Source organism: Penicillium concentricum (genome assembly GCF_028827145.1).
Source record: "Penicillium concentricum strain IBT 3081 chromosome Unknown utg000004l_segment0_segment0, whole genome shotgun sequence".
Lineage (NCBI taxonomy): Eukaryota > Fungi > Ascomycota > Eurotiomycetes > Eurotiales > Aspergillaceae > Penicillium > Penicillium concentricum.
In genome coordinates, this window is record NW_026622757.1 from 2009178 (window position 1) to 2029300 (window position 20123).

The 20123-nt window shown below is 48.4% G+C and overlaps 9 protein-coding genes across 9 annotated transcripts; 6 read left to right on the plus strand and 3 right to left on the minus strand.

Moving 5' to 3' along the window:
- Positions 1 to 405: 405 nt before the first annotated feature.
- On the plus strand, positions 406 to 1050 carry N7517_009707 (uncharacterized protein; the record flags this gene model as incomplete). The annotated part of the gene is made up of 1 exon (XM_056727430.1): positions 406 to 1050. The coding sequence occupies one exon, from the start codon at positions 406 to 408 to the stop codon at positions 1048 to 1050; it is 645 nt and encodes a 214-aa protein (XP_056576002.1).
- Positions 1051 to 1525: 475 nt separating this feature from the next.
- N7517_009708 (acetyl/propionyl/methylcrotonyl-CoA carboxylase subunit alpha) lies at positions 1526 to 4020 on the minus strand (the record flags this gene model as incomplete). The annotated part of the gene is made up of 5 exons (XM_056727431.1): positions 1526 to 1576; positions 1776 to 3402; positions 3459 to 3556; positions 3619 to 3817; positions 3869 to 4020. The coding sequence occupies 5 exons, from the start codon at positions 4018 to 4020 to the stop codon at positions 1526 to 1528; spliced, it is 2127 nt and encodes a 708-aa protein (XP_056576003.1).
- A 1039-nt stretch (positions 4021 to 5059) lies between these two features.
- On the plus strand, positions 5060 to 6596 carry N7517_009709 (uncharacterized protein; the record flags this gene model as incomplete). The annotated part of the gene is made up of 4 exons (XM_056727432.1): positions 5060 to 5140; positions 5205 to 5677; positions 5736 to 5838; positions 5898 to 6596. 4 exons carry the CDS (start codon positions 5060 to 5062, stop codon positions 6594 to 6596), a joined length of 1356 nt encoding a protein of 451 aa, XP_056576004.1.
- A 2834-nt stretch (positions 6597 to 9430) lies between these two features.
- Positions 9431 to 10426, plus strand: N7517_009710 (uncharacterized protein; the record flags this gene model as incomplete). Its single annotated transcript, XM_056727433.1, has 2 exons — positions 9431 to 9502; positions 9602 to 10426. The coding sequence occupies 2 exons, from the start codon at positions 9431 to 9433 to the stop codon at positions 10424 to 10426; spliced, it is 897 nt and encodes a 298-aa protein (XP_056576005.1).
- A 119-nt stretch (positions 10427 to 10545) lies between these two features.
- Positions 10546 to 12584, minus strand: N7517_009711 (isovaleryl-CoA dehydrogenase; the record flags this gene model as incomplete). Its single annotated transcript, XM_056727434.1, has 7 exons — positions 10546 to 10960; positions 11011 to 11288; positions 11356 to 11591; positions 11653 to 11747; positions 11821 to 11908; positions 11958 to 12198; positions 12546 to 12584. The coding sequence occupies 7 exons, from the start codon at positions 12582 to 12584 to the stop codon at positions 10546 to 10548; spliced, it is 1392 nt and encodes a 463-aa protein (XP_056576006.1).
- Positions 12585 to 12627: 43 nt separating this feature from the next.
- Positions 12628 to 14429, plus strand: N7517_009712 (putative 3-methylcrotonyl-CoA carboxylase, beta subunit (MccB); the record flags this gene model as incomplete). Its single annotated transcript, XM_056727435.1, has 2 exons — positions 12628 to 14081; positions 14135 to 14429. The coding sequence occupies 2 exons, from the start codon at positions 12628 to 12630 to the stop codon at positions 14427 to 14429; spliced, it is 1749 nt and encodes a 582-aa protein (XP_056576007.1).
- A 721-nt stretch (positions 14430 to 15150) lies between these two features.
- N7517_009713 (uncharacterized protein) lies at positions 15151 to 16215 on the minus strand (the record flags this gene model as incomplete). The annotated part of the gene is made up of 7 exons (XM_056727436.1): positions 15151 to 15639; positions 15718 to 15746; positions 15796 to 15826; positions 15873 to 15952; positions 16016 to 16042; positions 16116 to 16147; positions 16205 to 16215. 7 exons carry the CDS (start codon positions 16213 to 16215, stop codon positions 15151 to 15153), a joined length of 699 nt encoding a protein of 232 aa, XP_056576008.1.
- Positions 16216 to 17587: 1372 nt separating this feature from the next.
- Positions 17588 to 18602, plus strand: yop1 (putative membrane biogenesis protein (Yop1); the record flags this gene model as incomplete). Its single annotated transcript, XM_056727437.1, has 6 exons — positions 17588 to 17641; positions 17822 to 18028; positions 18099 to 18107; positions 18251 to 18314; positions 18368 to 18425; positions 18479 to 18602. 6 exons carry the CDS (start codon positions 17588 to 17590, stop codon positions 18600 to 18602), a joined length of 516 nt encoding a protein of 171 aa, XP_056576009.1.
- A 652-nt stretch (positions 18603 to 19254) lies between these two features.
- On the plus strand, positions 19255 to 19790 carry N7517_009715 (uncharacterized protein; the record flags this gene model as incomplete). Its single annotated transcript, XM_056727438.1, has 2 exons — positions 19255 to 19362; positions 19395 to 19790. The coding sequence occupies 2 exons, from the start codon at positions 19255 to 19257 to the stop codon at positions 19788 to 19790; spliced, it is 504 nt and encodes a 167-aa protein (XP_056576010.1).
- Positions 19791 to 20123: the final 333 nt, after the last annotated feature.

Sequence of the window (20123 nt, forward strand, 5' to 3'; positions counted from 1 at the left end):
TTATATCATTTCGAGGTTATTTGCTATCAAGTTGCTATTCTTTATTATTCACTTCATATTCTTACTTCTGATCTGGGATCTCTATCTCTCTTTTGATTTTGATTTCACGTGATCAGTAGTGTCATCAAATCGGGTATACAGAGTCGAAAATAGAAAGAGGCATACCGAGAATATTATCTTTCTCTAGAATTGGGCATTGTATTGATATGGTGATAATAGGCGCTTGAAACAGCTCCTTTGTTATGCTTGATCTATTCTTTGACAGATCCTTTGACAGTCAAACAACAAACACACCTAACCGTGCGACTTTACTTCCACCCACTTCGTCAACTTTCTCAGGGATGTTCTTGGACCACATCCATCGACATTCAACATATCATCCGAGTTTGCAGTATCTCGATCAAGATGCTAGCAACTTTCTTCAGACTACCTGCTGAACTCCGCACCGAGATCTATATGTATCTCCTAGTGCGCAGCGAGCCTGTTGATCCCTGGCAAAAGCATCACGGACTAGTACCCAGTCTCCTCTCTACAAACACGAAAATCCTACATGAGGCTAGACCACTATTATATGGCCATAACTGCTTCAACCTCAGCGGGTGGCAGTCTGAACTCATTCCCCAATTCCTTGACACCATTGGCTCCATCAACGCATCTCATCTTCGGTGTATCTGCATTCACTTTCCTGGACTTCACATTTTCCGAGACAAGGTCAGCCTGGATGAATACAGTCTTTACATCCTAGAAAAGATCCAGTACCACTGCACCAACCTGAAGAAGATCATCGCGGCCCCGGGAAGCACAAATATTATGGAACATCGGCTCGTATCACTCGACAACCCCAAGATCTGTGCCGAGGCCCTTGGGGTGGTTGATGCTCGTCTTAGAGAAATTTTGCCTCTCGAAGAAATCGCCGTCAAGGTCTGCGAGGAGGCTCCAGGCTTAGATACCAGAAGGGTTATGATGAGTCTTGGATGGACACTCAATGTGGTCGTGGAACTATGGGAAGAATGGTATTGGGACGGGTTCGAAATGGAGTGGGATGGTTGAGGAGAGGACTACTCCGATAAAGGCTACAGCGATGATGACTACGACATTTACAATGACAGCGATCTTTGGAGATATGTGGCGGATTAAGGATCTAAAGGTAGGCAGCGATTTCCAGAAGTTGATACGGTCCAAAGCAGTATGTCTAACAGTGACTCAAACTACTATCTACTTATCTAGCACATCACACTTCGAGACTGCAACTTCCTTGATTGCTCGTATTTCATGTCAACGCCCAAGAATGATCAAATTCAATCCATTATGGAATAAAGCTGTGATATCCGGCTTACCAAATCATGTACTTTCAACCCCAGAAAACTAAAGAACGCGGTTTATCTACATAGGACATGTTGCTTTTGACTCGCACTGTAATTGTAAGATGAGATCGAAATAGCGCCAACTCGACATTTGTGTGCCACCCTTGGACGACATCGCTATAGCGAGCCATGAGATACATCTTAATAGCAAGAATCCCACTCTACTCGGCCTCGGCAAATTCCACCAGCGGTGTTCCGCTTTTGCATTGATCCTGAAAGGTACATGTTAGTCAGTTGTTCTTGAATCGTCAATTGTATCCGCCCAGCTTTAAGCTCCGCTGAGAAAAATAAAAGACCGGCCCAGGCAAGTAGCCAGAGGGTGCAAAAATCAAACCAAATCTTGAAACCAAGAAAAGGTGTCACGGGGGTGGGAAGTCTAGAACAAAGTCAAAGGAAAGGTGCATGACTTACTCCTTGTTTATGCACGACCCGCGCAATGGTTCCTCGTTGTGGGCTGCGAATCACAGTCTCCATCTTCATGCTCTCGATAACAACCAACGGCTGGTCCTTCTCCACCACGTCTCCCGCTTGCACCTCCACCCGCAACACTTTACACGGCATCGGGGCCAGAACGCTGTTCGTCACATCCTTAAGTCCCAATGCCTTCTCCATCCACTTGGCCCGGGGCACCGTGAGTCGGTACTGGGTCCCTCGCTGGAATGCGATAATAGTGTCCTCGTCTCGAACCACTGTTGTATCTAACCGGGTGTGGGCGAAAAAGGATGTGACAATGTGCGACGTGGGATCCATACGGCTCACCACTTGCTCGAAGACTCGTCCGCCGACTTCAACGTTGAATGTGTCATCTGCTGTCTGCTGCACTCGCACACCGAACGTGGGGCCGTCGATAGACCCTGGGCCCGTGGTCTCGGTAAATGATAACTGTCGCTCTTGGTAACTAGGAGTGAACCCGACCGTTGAGCCCGCAACACCTGCTGAGGATCGCGCTCCAGGGACCCTGTCGCGGTGTAGGCAGGCCAATGCAACCTGCGCCAGCACCTCGTCGTCCATAGTCTTGGGCGCAAAGAGTTCTTCGCGGTGCTTCTCAATGTAGCCGGTCTCGACCTCACCAGCGATGAAATCGGGGCTCTTGCAGATGGATTTTAGGAACTCTATGTTGGTCACGGGCCCTGCGACTTCATACTCCTCCAAAGCGGCAGCCAGCTTGCGGAGAGCCTCCTCACGATTTGCACCGCGCACGATAAGCTTGGAGATCATGGGATCATAGTGGGCTGAGACATCGTCTCCTTCCACGAATCCTGCATCAATGCGGATGTCCTCCGAAGTAGCCGGCGTTCGCACATGGAGTAGACGCCCTGAGTCAGGAATAAATCCTAGCGCTGGGTTTTCGGCGTAGATTCGGGCCTCAATGCCATGTCCACTCTGGGCGATACGCTCTTCCACCTCTTCTTGCGTAAGGGGGAGCTTGGCTCCTTCAGCCACCAAAATCTGCCAGTGGACAAGATCCTGTCCTGTGACCATTTCCGTCACGGGATGTTCGACCTGGAGGCGTGTATTCATCTCCATAAAGTAGAAGTCCCCAGAGTCATTATCAAAAATGAACTCCACTGTACCGGCACCTTCGTAGCCGACGGCCTCTGCAGCCGCCCGTGCCTTTGCCCAGAGGTCTTTTCTAGTTGCATCGGGGAGATGAGGCGCTGGAGATTCCTCTAGAACCTTCTGGTGTCTCCGTTGAATACTGCAGTCTCGCTCTCCTAGTGCAACGGAGTTACCATGCTTATCTGCAAATACCTGGACTTCGATGTGTCGCGGTGTGGTGATATACTTCTCCACCAGAACATTGTCATCTCCAAATGAGTTCATGGCCTCTGACTTAGCCGACTCAAGCTGAGCTTGAAACACAGCTTTGGAACTAGCAATACGCATGCCCTTTCCACCGCCTCCTTTGACGGCTTTGATAAGCACTGGGTATGTGATCTGGTCTGCCTGCTCCTCGAGGAAGGCAGGGTCTTGATTTTGTCCGTGGTAGCCTGGGACGCATGGCACACCAGCAGCTGTCATGATCTCTTTGGAACGACTGGTAGGGCACATATGGTAAGCACAGTGAGTATTCAGATATCACAATGCACGTACCTCTTATCGCCCATATCCTCAATGGCCTTATAGGGCGGGCCAATGAAGACCAGCCCGGCCTCGGTACATTTTTGCGCAAATGCAGAGTTCTCACTCAACTGGGTATCAGGCTACGAGTTAGCATCCCATGTAAGAGTGTCAATATGCAGAGGCAACTAACAAAGCCATAACCAGGGTGTATAGCTTGACACCCTTCTTTCTTTGCAATCTCAATAATTCTATCACCATCGAGGTATGCTGACACAGATCCCAAATTAAAGGCGAAGGGGGAGCTCAAGGCATGTTGAGCTCGGCTATCCGGGTCGGTGTAGAGGGTTGTTACGCGGATCCCACGCTCCGCGGCAGTGCGTCCAACTCGTCTAGCATGTCGAAGTAAGCACCAATTCCACTTCATTCAGTGCCCAACTTACAAAGCGATTTCTCCTCGATTGGCTATGAGAATAGAATCCAATGGTTTGGTTGTATTTGATGTGTTAGTGACCGATGATACAGCTCGCGATGTTCTGCGGGCCGCGGTCGGGGTTAAGCGGGGGGTAATGCGGAGAATGGATGAGAGGGTCATGATGGTGGGAGAACAGCCTTTCCAGCTGCAATGAGGTCTTTATGGAGTGTAATTTGGATCACAGTGTAAGCATAATCGAGATATTCGAAGGGATAAAGTAAAGAATGGGAAAACCCTCAAGGGTTTGGAGATCTTGTTGAGCCGACGCAAAGCGAGATGCGGGGAAAGCCGAGAGCATGACATAATCAACCGCTTCGGGAAATGGATGGTCACGAGGTCTTTCAGTCAATGTCTGCTAAAATCCTCTATGGCTGCCCGAATGAGAGGGCGATTGCAGGTGATACACTATTGGAAATTTCATGGGAAAACTGGGATGTTTTGGATCTTGGGGTGAATCACTTAGGACGCATATATGCCCATTCCTTTAACAACAGCCTTATGTCCTAGATATATTTGAAAAGATGTAACATCATACCTCTACATCTATCCTGCCTCGCCCTTTCAACATCACGCTTTTGTTAAATTAGGAGGTACTGGTAGTTCCGGAATAGTGATTTTATGTTATGGTTTAGACTTGGAACTTCCATCTCTGCTCCCGTGATATCCAACTGACCAGTGTCGGACTTCCAACTTATCGGGCCACAATTTTGATAAGATAAAGCGAAAAGAAGACGACAACTTGTCTTTGGGTTGCATTTCGGGAGATACAAAGAACGGTAGATCTATCTCTTGTCCAGCAGGGTTATGGAATAATAGCAAACTCATAGCTCATGGGGGTGATCTCAATTGCCAGCTCACACTTTAAAAGGACAGCAAACATTCAAAAGTGGGCATGCGATCCTATAATATGCAGCTCTGGTGATATACCCCGGACAGACCTTCCTGGATAGGAAGGGCTTATCTGGGCTGTAGCGTACTGCCCAAGTGAGTCAATCCAAGCCAAGTACTTTTGTAACTATAGTTTTGGTTGCACCGACTATTAAACAATGTATTTAGACTTCAACTACATCTTGCATGCTCTTAAATCATAACTCTGGTTTCCAATTTGAAAACCAACAGCAATTACTTTGCTGGGTTGGCGTTATATATTATGCCCATAATGAATCCTTTCAGCCTGCTGAGGCAATATATTGGGGACTCTTCCCAAAAGCTCACTAAGGAGGAGGTGTTCGATCCAAAAGTATGTGAATATAGACAAACTCCAACACTTAACAAAACTCCGCCTCTAAGATCTCATCCAACAGGTGCACCTCAACTACACCCCACCTTCAAGTAAATTTACAATGCAAGACTTGCTTCTAAAACAGAGTCCAACTGCCTCACTAATCGCAGGAACAACGCCATTTCCATTGTTGTCAACCGAAGGTGTCAAAGCCTACCGAAGGGCCCTATTCCAAAAGGACGTTATAGACAAATGTGCCAGCTCGCCATTCCCAGGGACTTTGGTACTTCGTGATGCGGTGAAGCAGTCAAAGTTTGTCAGTGACTTCTGGACGCACCCCGAGACAATGATGATTGTGTCTGAAGCAGTCGGTGTACCTCTGGAGGTGGTGATGCCAACAGAAATAGGGCACACTAACATTCAAGTTGAAGGCACTACCATCGCAGAAATGGCCAGTAATCTCAAGGTTGAGCCGGTGGTAGGGAAACTTGAGTTGAGTCCCGAAGACCGAACCTACAACCCTTTGAAAGACGCTAGTGCTATCATTCCGTGGCAGTAAGTTCATGCCCTAGCCGTCTTGCTTGTGACACTGGCAATGTTAATTGGACCAAAGCTATGACTCGTATCCTTACGTTTGTGTATTGATGCTGAGCGATACTGAGGGTATGATTGGAGGAGAAACTTATATCAAGAAGGGAGACGGAGAGGCACAGAAGGTATGTAAGAATCCATCTTACTGAGACTGAAATACCCTCACTAACACAAACCTGTGAAGGTTGACGGCCCCCAAATTGGTCATGCTGTCATGCTACAAGGCGGCGAAGTCCGTCATCTGGCTGCCCGGGCGAAAGGTGTGAAAGAGCGGATAACGACCATCACTTCATATCGTTCTACATTGCCAAACGTTTATGACTCCAGCTATATTACCAACGTCCGCCCTTATGCGGATACAAACTCACTCTATCCCGAATGGACACAATATCGTTTGCGAAAACTGAGAGATGAAATTACCCATTATCTCGACAACACGGAGAAAGAAGAGGATCCCGCGCAAGAAAGAAAGAACATACAAACTCTTATAGATCAGCAAATTGATTATTTACGACGAACCTCTCGACAGATGGTTGACCCTGAGTTTACTCAGCGAGTTTTGAAGAAGTATGGAAGACCATCATACTACGATGCACCCAGAATTTGGGAGACTGTTCGATCACTACCGGAATTCGAGCGACTTGCATCAGCCACAGATGAGAAACAACGTTGGCAGCCGGAGAGTATCTATTGGACGGACCTGCTGAGATCTACCGAAACGATTCGGCTAGGGAAACCTCTTCAGGGTGTTCTTGGAACCGCTGTGTGGGAGAGGACGAGAACTTACTATATGGGGGATGAACTTCTGCGTCAAGGACTCAATGAGGCATTCTTGGATTGGTTGGGATACTCAGGTATCTGGGAACTTTACTGCAATATTTGAAATATCACCATGAGATTTGAGGTTTATGCAGCTTTCGAATTGCAAAAGTATACTCTCAAACAAGACACATCTCCCATCAGCTGTAGGACGACTGTCTGTCTGGTGCGATATCTATAATACATACTGAGCCCAAGTAATAATTACACCAGATTTTATTTTTTTGGGTCGCCAGATAATCCAGAAGAGAGGTGCCATGCCCTCCCCCGAACCATCCAGCAACAGCTATCTAACCCTTTGAGTTGGTCACTGAACATCCCGAAAGAGAGGTGCCATGCCCTCCCTCAGACTGTCTAGCAACACATTCCATACATTGAAGTCCATGAATTGACGTCCAGTTATCCCAATATCCATCTCCGACATTAATTCGAGGCCTCGTTAAAACCAATTGGAAGAAAACCCAGTGGGATAAATACAACCAGCTGGAAAGAGTACCTCGTACATAGATTGATTCCAATTTCCCTTTGTTTTGCCTTGAATTTCCTCCGTTTTCTTGATTTTTTGTGCTTTTCTTGTTTTCTTGTTTTTGGTGGTTTGATCGATTTTGTTGTTGGAAATTGATATTGGCGATGTTGTTCAAATTTTTGGTTTTGTTGGTTTTCTTTTTTTGGATATTGACATTGGTGATTTTTCTTGTGTTCTTTTGTTTTCGTAGAGGGCTGCCATGTCTGTTGTTCGTTTGTGGCATGGCAGCCCCTGCTTGCTTCTTCGTCGATTCGACGGCACTTGAGTCCGCTGGTTTCAAGACTCATCAGGTGGCCTGGGTTGCCATGCCCATTTTCATCTTCATTGTTTCTTCAAGGTTAAATGCGTGGCATGGCAACCCTGCCCAATTTCATCTTCGGAGCTCATTTGAGAGTCCTCTTTTGGTTCGGTTCCTCAGACTCATCGAGTGGTATGGGCTGCCATGAATATTTTCTTCTTCAGGGCCGTTCGATGTGGAGTTGAGTCCTCTTGTTTTTTCAGGACTTATCGGGTGACATGGCAGCCCACGCCCAATTTCTTCTTCAGTTCGATCGGTTCAATTTCTAACAGACTTTTTCCATTCCAGACGGCAGTGTCGAGCCGTCCCATACTTCCAAGATATCGTTTTGTTGTTTCGAAACCGAGGCCTCGTTAAAACCAGCCGGGGGAAAACCCGCGTGGGGAAAGTGTCCCAGCTGGAAAGAGTGCCTCAAGTGGTTGTGAGCTGTAGTCACATTTCGGTGTCAATGACACCGTGGTGAATGCCAAACTGGGAGAAAACCACGTGGGAAATGCTCCCGGTTGAGCATGAAGTTGTTCACCAAGAGATGTTCAACATGGTTGAACGTCCAGCCAGCAGGAAACCCTGTGGGAAAAACTGCAGGGCTGGATGGGGGTGAGAGAGACACTTCCACAGACAAGTTTGAGTGATCCAGTCCCACACCATGTCCACTTCAGCTGGGGTACATATTTTCATTCAAACACTCAATTAGGTATCAGTCAACGAGAGGTTTTTAGAGCCCGAGCTATCTATCCCAAACGAAGTCCGCAGGCGCCGCAGCCTTCACTCAGTACATCTAACCCAGGTATCAAGAATATGGATGCTCGGCATTTGAATAGAGACCCGGGCCCTGATCTCTCCCCAAATACCGGCGGAGAAGAAGATAGCACGAGAGTCCACGTTGTCAGCCACCAGCAAAGACCGCAGGGCCGCAGCCTTTACTGATGACCTCCAACCCAGATATCGAGCCGCGGATTCTCAGCACTTGGATAAAGGCTAGGGCCCCTTGCCCCTACCCAAGCACCGAGGTGATGAGGTTTACAACTTTCAAAATTTGAAGGATACAGGTAGTTTCTTCCAGTAGGGCTTGTTGGGTTTGTTAAATTCGATCTTCTTCAACAGGTGGGAATCCCAGTGGGGACGATGCACTGGGGGGCGTCTGTAGTACATGGTGTGGGATGGTTGTAGAAGGAAAGAAAAAAAGACGAAGGGAGAGGGAGAAGGGTGTTTTATATAACTTGATATGATGCAAACCTCGATGGCGTCCGACATCTATTCAGGTAATCGACGTATGTTCTACGAGATGAATAGGTTTATAGTTTAGAGGTCCGGTCCCAGATGAAGGAAGTGTATACTGTAAAAGGCATAGTACTTCAAACTCACTTGATAGGCTAGTACATTCCAAGAAGATCACCTGAGCAGTTGTGATATCATAACTAGAAAGTGAATGAAGTTTTTGATGTCCGAATCCTAGATATCACATATTTTGGATATAATTGTTGGCCGCTGCTGTATACAGAACGGAAGGCGAAGTCAAAAGTGTATGTAGACCAGGATACCTGACAGCCATACAATACAGAGACAACCCAAAGAAAACCTAAAAGAAGAAGTTTAGAGTGGAATAAAAAGAGGGAAGCATAACATCCATGTCTCTATTGAACTTGTGAAAACTGCATGGATGCCTTGTTTCTCAGGCCTCATGTTAGTTACTCTGCTTTCTTAGAATGCAGAGTCTACATCCATACCCTAGGTATAATCTGATGTTCATTGAATATAAGGCCAATTTCTGCCTTTTCATCGACTTTTTTGTAGTCAAGACTCTCAAAGACAGAGCAAAAAGATGAGTCCATATGATAAAGGCAATATAGATCGGGAAACGCCAAGGCTTATGTTAGCAGGATTGCCATCTTCTTCAATGCACGATCAGTCCGATCTTCATTCCGTCACGTCAGCCGTGCATCCTTGTTTTGCGCTGTACATACCTTTACTTGATTCACTTTCGTTCAAGTCTTGTCATTCATTCAACAAAACGCCTTGAATCCCTCGCCACTCGATCTCTTTCAACTTTTTTTCCCTCAGTATCCACTCCAAGATGTCCGACGACGATGAGTACTATGAATTCGAGGATGATTACATGTATGAGGATTTAGTCCCAGACATGGTCGTAAGTTAAATTCTCAAGGCGATACCTAGGCCGACTCGCGCTATTAGTTCTGCACGAGAAAAAACCATCAATTCAGACACTAAAACTTTGCTTGTCCAGGACGATCTCGCCGCTTCCTCATATTACGAAGCCGCCCTATATGAAGACCCAGGGATTGATGTCGAAGACTATTTCAGCGACTGGGACTATTATTCAGACGATTACCACGATGATGACGCAACCGTCGACCAAAGCGCAGAGAGGAAGAAAAGAACTGTGCTCGCAGCGACAGCACCACGACGAACGAAGGCATCTTCCCGCCCAAAGAGCCACATCGCCAGAATCCCGCCGACGAAATCCCCTTTGATGCCGGATGTCACCTCCTTCCAAGGCGTGGTGTGGAAAACACCCGCGCTGGACCGGGATTTGGACGTCGCTATCTTGTATGAGCCGGATACAGGCGAGAAAGTCGCGCTTCTAGAGAACTGGCGGGAGGTCTTCAAATATTCCCAGCCGGCGCTAGATAGATCGCGCCTGAAAAGGCGAAACGTGATTGAATCCAAGCCTGTCGACCCGTCGCTGGCTGACGATGAAATGTTCGCTGGTGACGGTACCGACGACGAGCTCGATAGTTCGGATGAGATGTCTGACGTTATGTCGTCGGATACCTCGGGTATCGATGCTGGGGATGCTGGGGATGCCTCAAATACAACTCCTGATCCGGATCCGGACTCTTTCCGCTCGCTGAAATTGTCTTCGCCGCCGAAGGTCGTGATTCCGTTGAAGAGAGGGTGGAAGCGGAAGGCGGTCGAACAGAAGGATGACACGGATGAGGACACGGCGTCGCCTCGTCCGAAGAGGGTTGAGGTGCGGAAAGGCGGTGGTGACAAGGCTACGAAGCGTGCGGCACCGCCAGTGCGCAGGTCCGCTAGGCAGAAGAAATAGGTAGTTGGTAATGTTTGATATAGGGCCATTTATGACATGTACAACGACTAAATAATCTGCATATACTCTCCAAAGAGATAGCATCCTCCCAAATGAAATAATTTCATGTATCATTCTCTTTACGCGTACTCCTTGTTGAATGCGCGGCCGATGACCATCCTACGGATCTCGCTTGTACCGGCACCAATCTCATACAACTTCGCATCCCGGAGAAGGCGCCCAGCAGGGATCTCGTTGATGTACCCGCTTCCTCCCATGAGCTGAATGGCATCAAGCGTGCATTCAGTCGCGCGCTCAGCAGCATAGAGAATTGCACCGGCGCAGTCATGAGTGCGGACGGTCATCGCGCCAGGCTCCTCGGCGGCATTGTCTACCTGCCGTGCCGTGGCGTAGGTGTACGCACGCGAGGCAGCCAGCTTAGTGTACATATCCGCAAGCTTGCCCTGGATCAGCTGGTTGTGGGCGATCGGTATACCGAACTGCTTGCGCACGTGTGTGTAAGGAAGGACGAGGTCAAGTGCGGCTTGCATGATTCTGGCGAGTGTTAGAATGTGAGAGGTGTGTTGCGGAATGGGATAGCTCACCCTAGGGGTCCTGCACTCAGGACGAGTCGCTCCAAGTCCAGACCCTCCATCAATACGCGGACACCGCGGTTCAACTCACCCAGGAGGTTCTCCCGGGGGACGAAAACATCCTCAAAGATGAGTTCGCCTGTGTTAGAGCCACGCATGCCCAACTTGTCTAGCTTACGTGCGCAGGAGAAGCCCTTGAAGTTCTTCTCAACTATGAACGCTGTGATACCTTTGGAGCCTAGTTCAGGCTCTGTCTTGGCGTACACGACAATGTAATCGGCATCGGGGCCCTGTAAGAAAGTGTAAGCAGTGAGGAAGAAACCTGTTAATCTCATATATACCACAAAAACGACTTACATTGGTAATCCACATCTTGGTTCCGTTCAAGAGCCAGCCTCCATCAACTTCCTTCGCCGTGGTCTTCATGCTGACTACATCGGAGCCAGCTGAATGTTCCGACATTGCAAGAGCGCCGACCTTCTCGCCTGATAGGAGGCCGGGAAGAATGCGCTCTTTTTGTTCCGCCGAGCCATTGAGGGAGAGCTGGTTCACGCAGAGCTGGGAGTGGGCGGCATAGGAGAGACCGATGCTTCCTTTTTATCCAGAATCAAGGTTAGATCAATATTTCCAACGAAGATGTACGGGAAAACCTACCGGATGCTCGGCTGATCTCTTCCATCACCACACAATGTGCCTGGTAGCCCATCCCCAAGCCACCGTATTCCTCATTTGCCGTGACACCTAGAAACCTTCATATGTGTCAGTATGGGCGCTGTAACACTCCTTCTTTCAGAAGAGAGTCAACCACTTGAGAATACTTACCCAGCATCACCCATTTTCTTCCACATCTCCGCTGGGAACTCGTTCTGTTCATCTGTCCGTGCAGCAACATCGGCTGGGATCTCTCGCCCTACAGCAATGTTAGAAATGCGGTTTGGGCAAGAGCATGTGGAATGTACTTGTGAAATCCTGCACACGCTCTCGAAGCTCTAGAAGATCTTCCTCGGACGGAGGTACAAAGCCTGTGGGGTGCTTTGTTGAGATGGAGCGGAAACATGGGGTGAATGCGGGGATGCGGTTCAACCGCACCGCGCGCGTTGATGTGCGAAGGAGGGGGGGAGGGCTAGGGATGCCATGATTGTATAAGAGAATCGATGTAGAATGCGAAAACCGGGTGGTATTGTCTTTGGGGAAGTGGACCTTTTAAATATGTGTGAAAGGGAGGGGGCGGTAGTCCTCGGTGCGGAATCAAGGACTTGTTATACTATTAGTTTCCCACCTTAGAACGTGCAAGCCTTCACGTTTCTGGATTTCCGATACTATGATCTATCTACAGGCTAATTGATTTGTCTATTCTATGCTTTCTTCGCCTCAATTGTCCAACATCTTTTTAGGTAGATACGTCTTAGTTTTCTTATGATGATGATGGGCCTCGGGTAGAAGCGGCAATCATCGCACCTCCGCATTTGGGGCTACCCCAGCTTTGTGCCTCGCTTCTCTTCTGCCACTATTCATACAAGTTTAAATACTTCGGAAAACTCATATACCCATTCCTCTCCATTTTGACTTGGGGTGTGCTCTGCCATCTTCATCTCAAAACCACTTACATACTCCACCCTTTCCCCCGCAATGCGTGCCGCGTCCCCGCTCGTCCTTCGGAGCTGGGGCTCACGACTCGGACCACGCAAATGTCTACCAAGTTCATTCTGCCAGTCAACAAAGATTACACGACCAGCTTATAGAACAGTAGCAAGCTATACACATCCTCACCATGCCTCGGCCTTATCCGTTCTCCCCACGGCGGTGGACACCTCCTCGCAGGAGTACCGCGAAAACACCGAACAGATGCAAGAACTCCTAGACCGGATGAACAGCCTACACACGACAATTGCACGCGGAGGAAACGATAAAGCGCGTGAGAAACATATCGCCCGCGGAAAAATGCTCCCAAGAGACCGGATCTCCGCCCTAGTCGATCCAGGCACCTCCTTCCTAGAGCTATCAGCACTTGCAGGACACGGGGTCTACGAAGGCGAGGATGTTCCAGCGGGTGGTATCATTACCGGTATTGGAATGGTCGAGGGTGTCAACTGCATGATCGTTGCGAATGATAGCACCGTCAAGGGCGGCACCTACTACCCCATCACAGTGAAGAAGCACCTCCGCGCACAGGCAATTGCGCAAGAGAACCGCCTCCCTTGTATCTACCTCGTTGACTCTGGTGGCGCAAATCTGCCTCACCAGGCAGATGTGTTCCCTGACCGCGATCACTTCGGCCGGATCTTCTTCAACCAGGCCCGCATGAGCTCCCTCGGTATTCCACAACTCTCCGTTGTCATGGGTCCCTGCACAGCGGGTGGTGCATATGTGCCTGCTATGAGCGACGAGACCATCATTGTCGAGAACCAGGGTACTATTTTCCTGGCAGGCCCGCCTCTCGTCAAGGCCGCGACGGGTGAGGAGGTTTCCGCCGAGGACTTGGGTGGCGGTCAGCTGCACTCGAGCATTTCTGGTGTAACGGATTACCTAGCTGTCGACGATGCCCACGCTCTTGTCCTTGCTCGCCGCTCGGTCGCTAATCTCAACTACCCTACTACGACAACTCCGCTCCAGCTGGAGAACGGTAATGGAGATTCGCTTGTCGTGAAAGAACCGCTGTACGACCCCAATGAGCTCAACGGAATCGTTGGCACGAATCTACGCCGCCAGATCCCTGTCCACGAAGTCATCGCGCGAATTGTCGATGGGAGTGAATTCGCCGAGTTTAAGCGCGACTATGGCTCGACCCTGGTAACAGGCTTCGCCCGCATCCACGGCCACCGTGTCGGCATAGTTGCCAACAATGGAATCTTGTTCTCGGAGTCCTCACTCAAGGGAGCGCACTTCATTGAGCTCTGTGCTCAGCGGCGGATTCCTCTTGTCTTCTTGCAGAATATCTCGGGATTCATGGTCGGCGCTGATGCCGAGAAAGGCGGCATCGCGAAGAACGGTGCTAAGCTTGTTACTGCTGTTGCGTGTGCCGATGTCCCCAAGTTCACTGTTGTATTTGGATCGAGTGCTGGTGCTGGTAATTACGGAATGTGGTAAGTTTATCCATGGGCTGCCTCTAGTGCTTTTCTAACTGATATTGCTTTAGTGGTCGTGCCTACTCACCTCGTCTTCTCTTCATGTGGCCTAACGCTAAGATCGGCGTTATGGGCTCTGAGCAACTCTCTGCTGTTATGGAGGCTGTTGGACGATCTGCTGATCCAGCTTTGAAAGAACGCATTGACCGTGAATCTGAAGCGACCTTTTCGTCGGCTCGTTTGTGGGATGATGGTATCATCCCGCCGTCTCAAACGAGAAAAATGCTGGGATTGGGTCTAGCAGCTGCGCTCAGTGGCAAGACTGAGCCAGATGTGCAAACCAGGTTTGGCGTTTTCCGAATGTAGGGCGTCGACGGGTTGATAGGTGGTATGCAAATTGTCATCCAGGATAACTCCAAGAAAACATAGAATGGAAGGTATGTTCCTGTGCCATTGACTTGATATGACATTTTGGAATAGTCAAATGGAAATATGCAATGAATAGTAACCTTGTATCAAATTATGTAGTTTACAGGCCTCTTCAGGCGATTGTTCTTTAGTCTAGTAACCTTTAGAACTGTACGGCGCGGTCCAAGGAGCTCATCAATGACAAGAGTTCGGATCGCATATGAGATCCGGTACTATAATTTCACGCCTCTCTATGTTGACGGCGAAGGGTTCAACCACATGCCCAACATTCAAAAGATCTAGCGCAAGCCTATAAACCGAGCGATAACAGCAACAGGACCAAAAGAAAAGAAAGCACTTTTTCTCCATCTCGTGAAAGCAATCTTTTTAGAGTCAAGATCAACCAAACCCCAAATATGTCGAATATAAAAAAGAGGATGACACCAATTGTGTACAGCCCAAAAGAAAAGATACAAGGTAGCAGCGAAGCATGGTTCTATAGGGAGAAGAGGCGTAGACATATCGGCAACATATATAGAAAGAACATCAGTCATACATGACATGTCAAGATGCATAGCAGCGTCGGCGGAGCATAGGTCGCAGAGGGGGGTTCGTATCGCATGAAAATGAAACAAGACAAGGTCGCCCAGTCAGAGAAAGGGCCCCTTGAATTGTTGAATCAAAGGATGACGCACGGTCCACGGCGATGTTTCGGCCGGCGATTATCTCTCTTGCGGTCATAGCGATTCGGGCCCTCGCGCTTATCGCTGCTGCTGCTTGAGCCCTCGGAGTCTTTGCGGATGATCTGGCGGCATAGATCGACGAATACTTCGTTGACGTTTGCGCGGCGGCGGGCAGATGTCTCGTAGTATGGGGCGTTACCCCATTTCTGGGATAGAGCGAAGGCGCGGGCGCGTGGTACAGCGCGGTCTTCTTCCAGGTCGGATTTATTGCCCACGATCACGATTGGGACGTTTTCGTCGTCTTTGATTCTGATGATTTGTTCGCGGAGCTCGGAGAGTTCGTTTAGGGAGGACATGCTGGTGATGGAGAAGACGAGGAGGAAGCCCTGGCCTTGCTTCATGTAGAGCTCTCTGTGGAGGGTGTTGTTAGTATGGTGTGCTTTGCTCGGGGTCGGTCCCCGGCATTGATCGTCGTGGTGGATTGCCTAGATTTACCTCATTGCAGCTTGTGGGTTGTTAGCTTTGATTCCACTAGTAGATGTGCTGATTTGAGGGAAACTTACTGAACTGTTCTGTTCCTGCGGTATCAAGACTTCCGAAATTTTAGCATCATGCCATACCCAACCCACCGAGTTACTCACATCTCCAGTATACATTGTCGACCCTGTTAAGCTTGGTTAACGGTTGAGGAATTTCCAACACATCGTAGACAACTTACGTCTACCTCGATCTGTTTCCGGTATGAATCTTCGATCGTGGGGTCGTAGCTTTCGATCCAAACATTTTGAACGAACTGGGCTGGATAGTGATTGTTGATCAGCCTAAGGACTCAGGGCGGAGCAGGAAACACAGGGAACGAACCTGTTAAGCAACTTTTTCCGACACCACCTGTTATCGCGTCGCATGGGAATGCCTGCGGTCAGCCTGTGACCTATGGGAATATCTCAGGAGAAGCTCCTACCAGCACCCAACACAACAATATGGTATTCACGTCTAAAGGAAAGCAAACAATTAGAATTGGATAACACTCAGGAGTATTCGTAGACTCACTGTGGCCGCATTGAGAAAAGTGTAGTATTTCGGGGAATGGGGAAATCGGAATAGCTCTCGAGGACCAAAGGTTGTGGATCGTCCCACGTGGTATAGATAACGGTCTCAAGAAATAAATTGGCTAAATCACGTTAAATTTCAATATTCAATTGTAGCTCTCAAGGTCCGATGGAAGAGCTTAGAAGGGTACGCGGAGGATGCGGTTACATGGCCCGCCTTTTCGTGCACGGGGATTCGAGGGTCCACTGAAGAGTATCAACCCATAATAAAGTAAAGATGTTAATGAATTTTTTTCGAAGGAGAAAGTCTGGAGTTAGCCTAATTGTCAGGGCTTGTTCCTGAACTCTCTCTCTTTTTTTAGCCCCTTCCAATCACATCATATTCCGAGATCGTCTCTGGCGGTCAGGCACTAACTGTAAGTGTCTCGGCAATGTTTGATTTCTGATTTTACTCGGCACCTTTTTTTTTGCGTTAAATCTTTTTTTTTGCCTGAGCCCCTATAAACACTGGTCACGTGACTACCGAGGTATCAGGACCTTGAAACATCCAGAGGTCACTTGTGTTTGAAGGTACTTAGCATCTGTAATTTTTTAATTTTTTTTCAAAATCAAAGTGATACCTCAGTGTTAAAGAGTACTTGAGGGAATTAGTGTATGTATTCCATAATTGGTCAACGTTCATAGGCGGGACCTCGGGAGAAGAATGCATCATAAAGACCCGAACGGACCAACTGCTGCAGGGGAGGCCCACAAAGGAACTCTCCCCGGTTTCATGATGGAAGTAAAAAAGAAATTATTCGAAACACAAACAGGCTGGGTCCAATCTACATATTTACCTGGCAACAAACCGGTCATGATGATCTTTAAGAAAGCCGCGTACGTCATGTGTAGGATGTATGACTGTGTACCTCGGGAGATTTGTGGGGAGGAAAGCGGACTGGTCTCTGATACATTCAACTTCAAATATGTTACATGTGAGATCTCTGTTTCAAGGTACATTGATCCAGGGCTGGTATTTTTGAAGCTTAAAACTCGCCTACATTCCAAGGTCATATGTTTGCCTTAGCCCCTCAGTTAGGCACTCTAGCAGACAGTATTTTTTAGAGATCCAAGTGATCATATCTGCATGGCCTCTAGGGCTAGATCTTCTGATGCAAGGTAGTGATATATGATAGTATATCAAACCAATAACGATTTACTTTATGCAGCTTCACATGGCACCTGCAGTTGGACGGATACGTCATGCATATCACGTGATACACACAAGCTAGCCTCTGGCTTCTTGCCGCCAGCTCAACCAGTTGCATTCTCACCATCCCTCGCTCCATTGTCATCCTAATAGTTCTTTGACTTGTTTTCCCACAAATACCATTTATAAGCAAAAATGGCCTCTTTCCAGGAGCGTGCCCAGCACTCTATTGCTCAGCTCGACAAGGAGGTACGTTTCCAGCCATTGTGTGTGTTTCGCTGGCGCCTCAGCTCTAGCCCTCGCCTGAGGGTTGCAATGCTCCCAAACGCCCGCGACCACAGAAAAAGCGACTGCAATCGCATTTTTTGATACCCACTTCACTATGCTATCCATGGTTATGATTTTGAGCTGACATCTGTGGTTTTGTAGCTCTCCAAGTACCCTGTCCTTGCCAACCTTGAGCGTCAGACCAATGTCCCCAAGGTCTATGTCATCCTCGGCCTTGTCGGAGTCTACTTCTTCCTAGTCTTCTTCAACATTGCTGGCGAGTTCCTCGTCAACTTTGCCGGTTTCCTGGTCCCCGGTTACTACTCCCTTCAGGCGCTTTTCACCTCATCCACCAAGGATGACACTCAGGTAAGATTTTTCTGTAAACTTGTCCTTTTCCATGCGTAAATCGCTGACTTCTCTTTCTTCATTCTCACAGTGGCTCACGGTATGTTCACATGATTCTACCACCTTGTTTTCGCGGACGTGCGGATGTATGAAATCACCGCCGATTCGGTGTTATCATACACCACCCACGTGACAACTTACCCGCTTGCACACGACCAGTGATTCTAACATATGATTTGATAGTACTGGGTTGTCTTCGCTTTCCTGACTGTCATTGAGAGCGCCATCAGCGCCGCTTACTGGTTCCGTATGTGCTCACAAGATGCCAATCTTCCCTACTATCTCGCTAACTAATCGCAGCCTTCTACTACATCTTCAAGTTCGTCCTGATCATGTGGATGGCTCTTCCCCAGACTGGGTATGTTACTATCTTATGACCAAGTTGAGACCGGTAGCTGACCTTTTCCACAGCGGTGCCCAAATTGTCTTCAACTCCTTCCTCCAGCCCGTGCTTGGCCGTTTCTTCTCCAGCAGCGGTACCTCCTCCAACCTCCGCGCCCAGGCCGAGGCTGCGAGCAAGCCCCACACCAACTAAAGGGTTGTAGTCTCACCCCTCAACCGAGAATCGCATCGACAATAGAAGATCTGCGGAACCTGCTTGAGCGCGGGTCGCGGATCCGATTCTCTGTGCCCGGCGTGGTACTAAGCACGAAGTGATGCCGTTGGCTCAAAGCTTCGTTGCTACGATTAAATAGGAGCAGTGCAATAGCTGGAACATGAAATAGAGAGGGCCCGAGAAATGTTGCCACGGGTCCGGGGTTGGATATTCGCTGAATATGAGAACGTTTTTATCTTGGTTCTTGCCATTTTGTTACTCTCGAGTGGATTAGTTTAGTTCGTACATTGCGAATTTGGATGCAGTTATTTTCAGATGTTCGAGATCTACGTCATTTCTATGTATCTTCCGGGTACCATCCTATGCGCCATCGAGCTGTGTCCCCACAGACGCCACACGAGTCCAGATGCTTGACCAAGCCACAGGCTTGGGGTTATACCGGGACGGGTTGCTACTTGTTGACTACTCATTCTATCGATTGAAATATTTGCACCTTCTGTCGAAACCACACAGCAGTACATGTTATTTCATATCCCATGCATATCATATCACCGGCAATCCATCGATAATGTTCACATATCTACTGATTCGATCAATACGATAGTCCTTCTCAATATGTGCCTTGCAACGCATGAAGGTGGTCTGGCAGCAAACCAACATCAACCAGCGTCTTTCCCTTCTGGAGGAGCAGCAGCATGAAGTCGACCAAGCCGCGGGCCTCGGCATTAATGACCACACGGTCAATATCCCAAACCCGGATTCGTATCATAGACCCACCAAGAAACCAATAACACGACCATCTTCAGTGAGATGGCCCAGGAACAGGGGACCGATGTGATAACTCTCAATCAACTAGTAGGCAGCAGTCTCGCCCTCGATGTATCCAATTTCCCAATCAAAACGAGCAAACTTGACAACGACAGGTTCTTCAAATTGGGGACATGCGACTTCGTAAATGCCCGTATGAAGTCTCCTACTCTTTCCCAGATCCATGTAATCAACAAAAGTGTTATGTGTTACGCCATGTATTCCCAACCCCAGGAAACGAGGTTCGAGTGGCGCGCGCAAAGTATGGTTCGCCGGTTTCTGGGTGTTTGGTCACTAGTAGTACATCGTTCCAATCGCCTGAAGGAAGATCGGGGAGAATCGAGGCTAGAGATGGGCTGAAGCACGGTGATATACCTGACTGGCCCGTTTATCAGAAGTTGGAAATCGCTTTCGTTGCCATCGTCGGCTTCTGCTTGGAGCAATGTGATGCTTCTTTGGTTTGCATTGGGTACTGGCATACTGCATGGAGGGGCAGTTGTATTTGCGGCTAAATATTGGGTGTTGGGGGATCAGATGGAATATCATTGGCCCAGTGGTACCATTTTGCTGACAACATGCAGGCTTTCATGCAGGACGGAGCTTCTGTATGATGTTCTTTTCATACTTCAAAACAAATACCAAGATGATTTGCTTGAAGAGACGTTGTACACCCAGATCCTACACCTTTCTGGT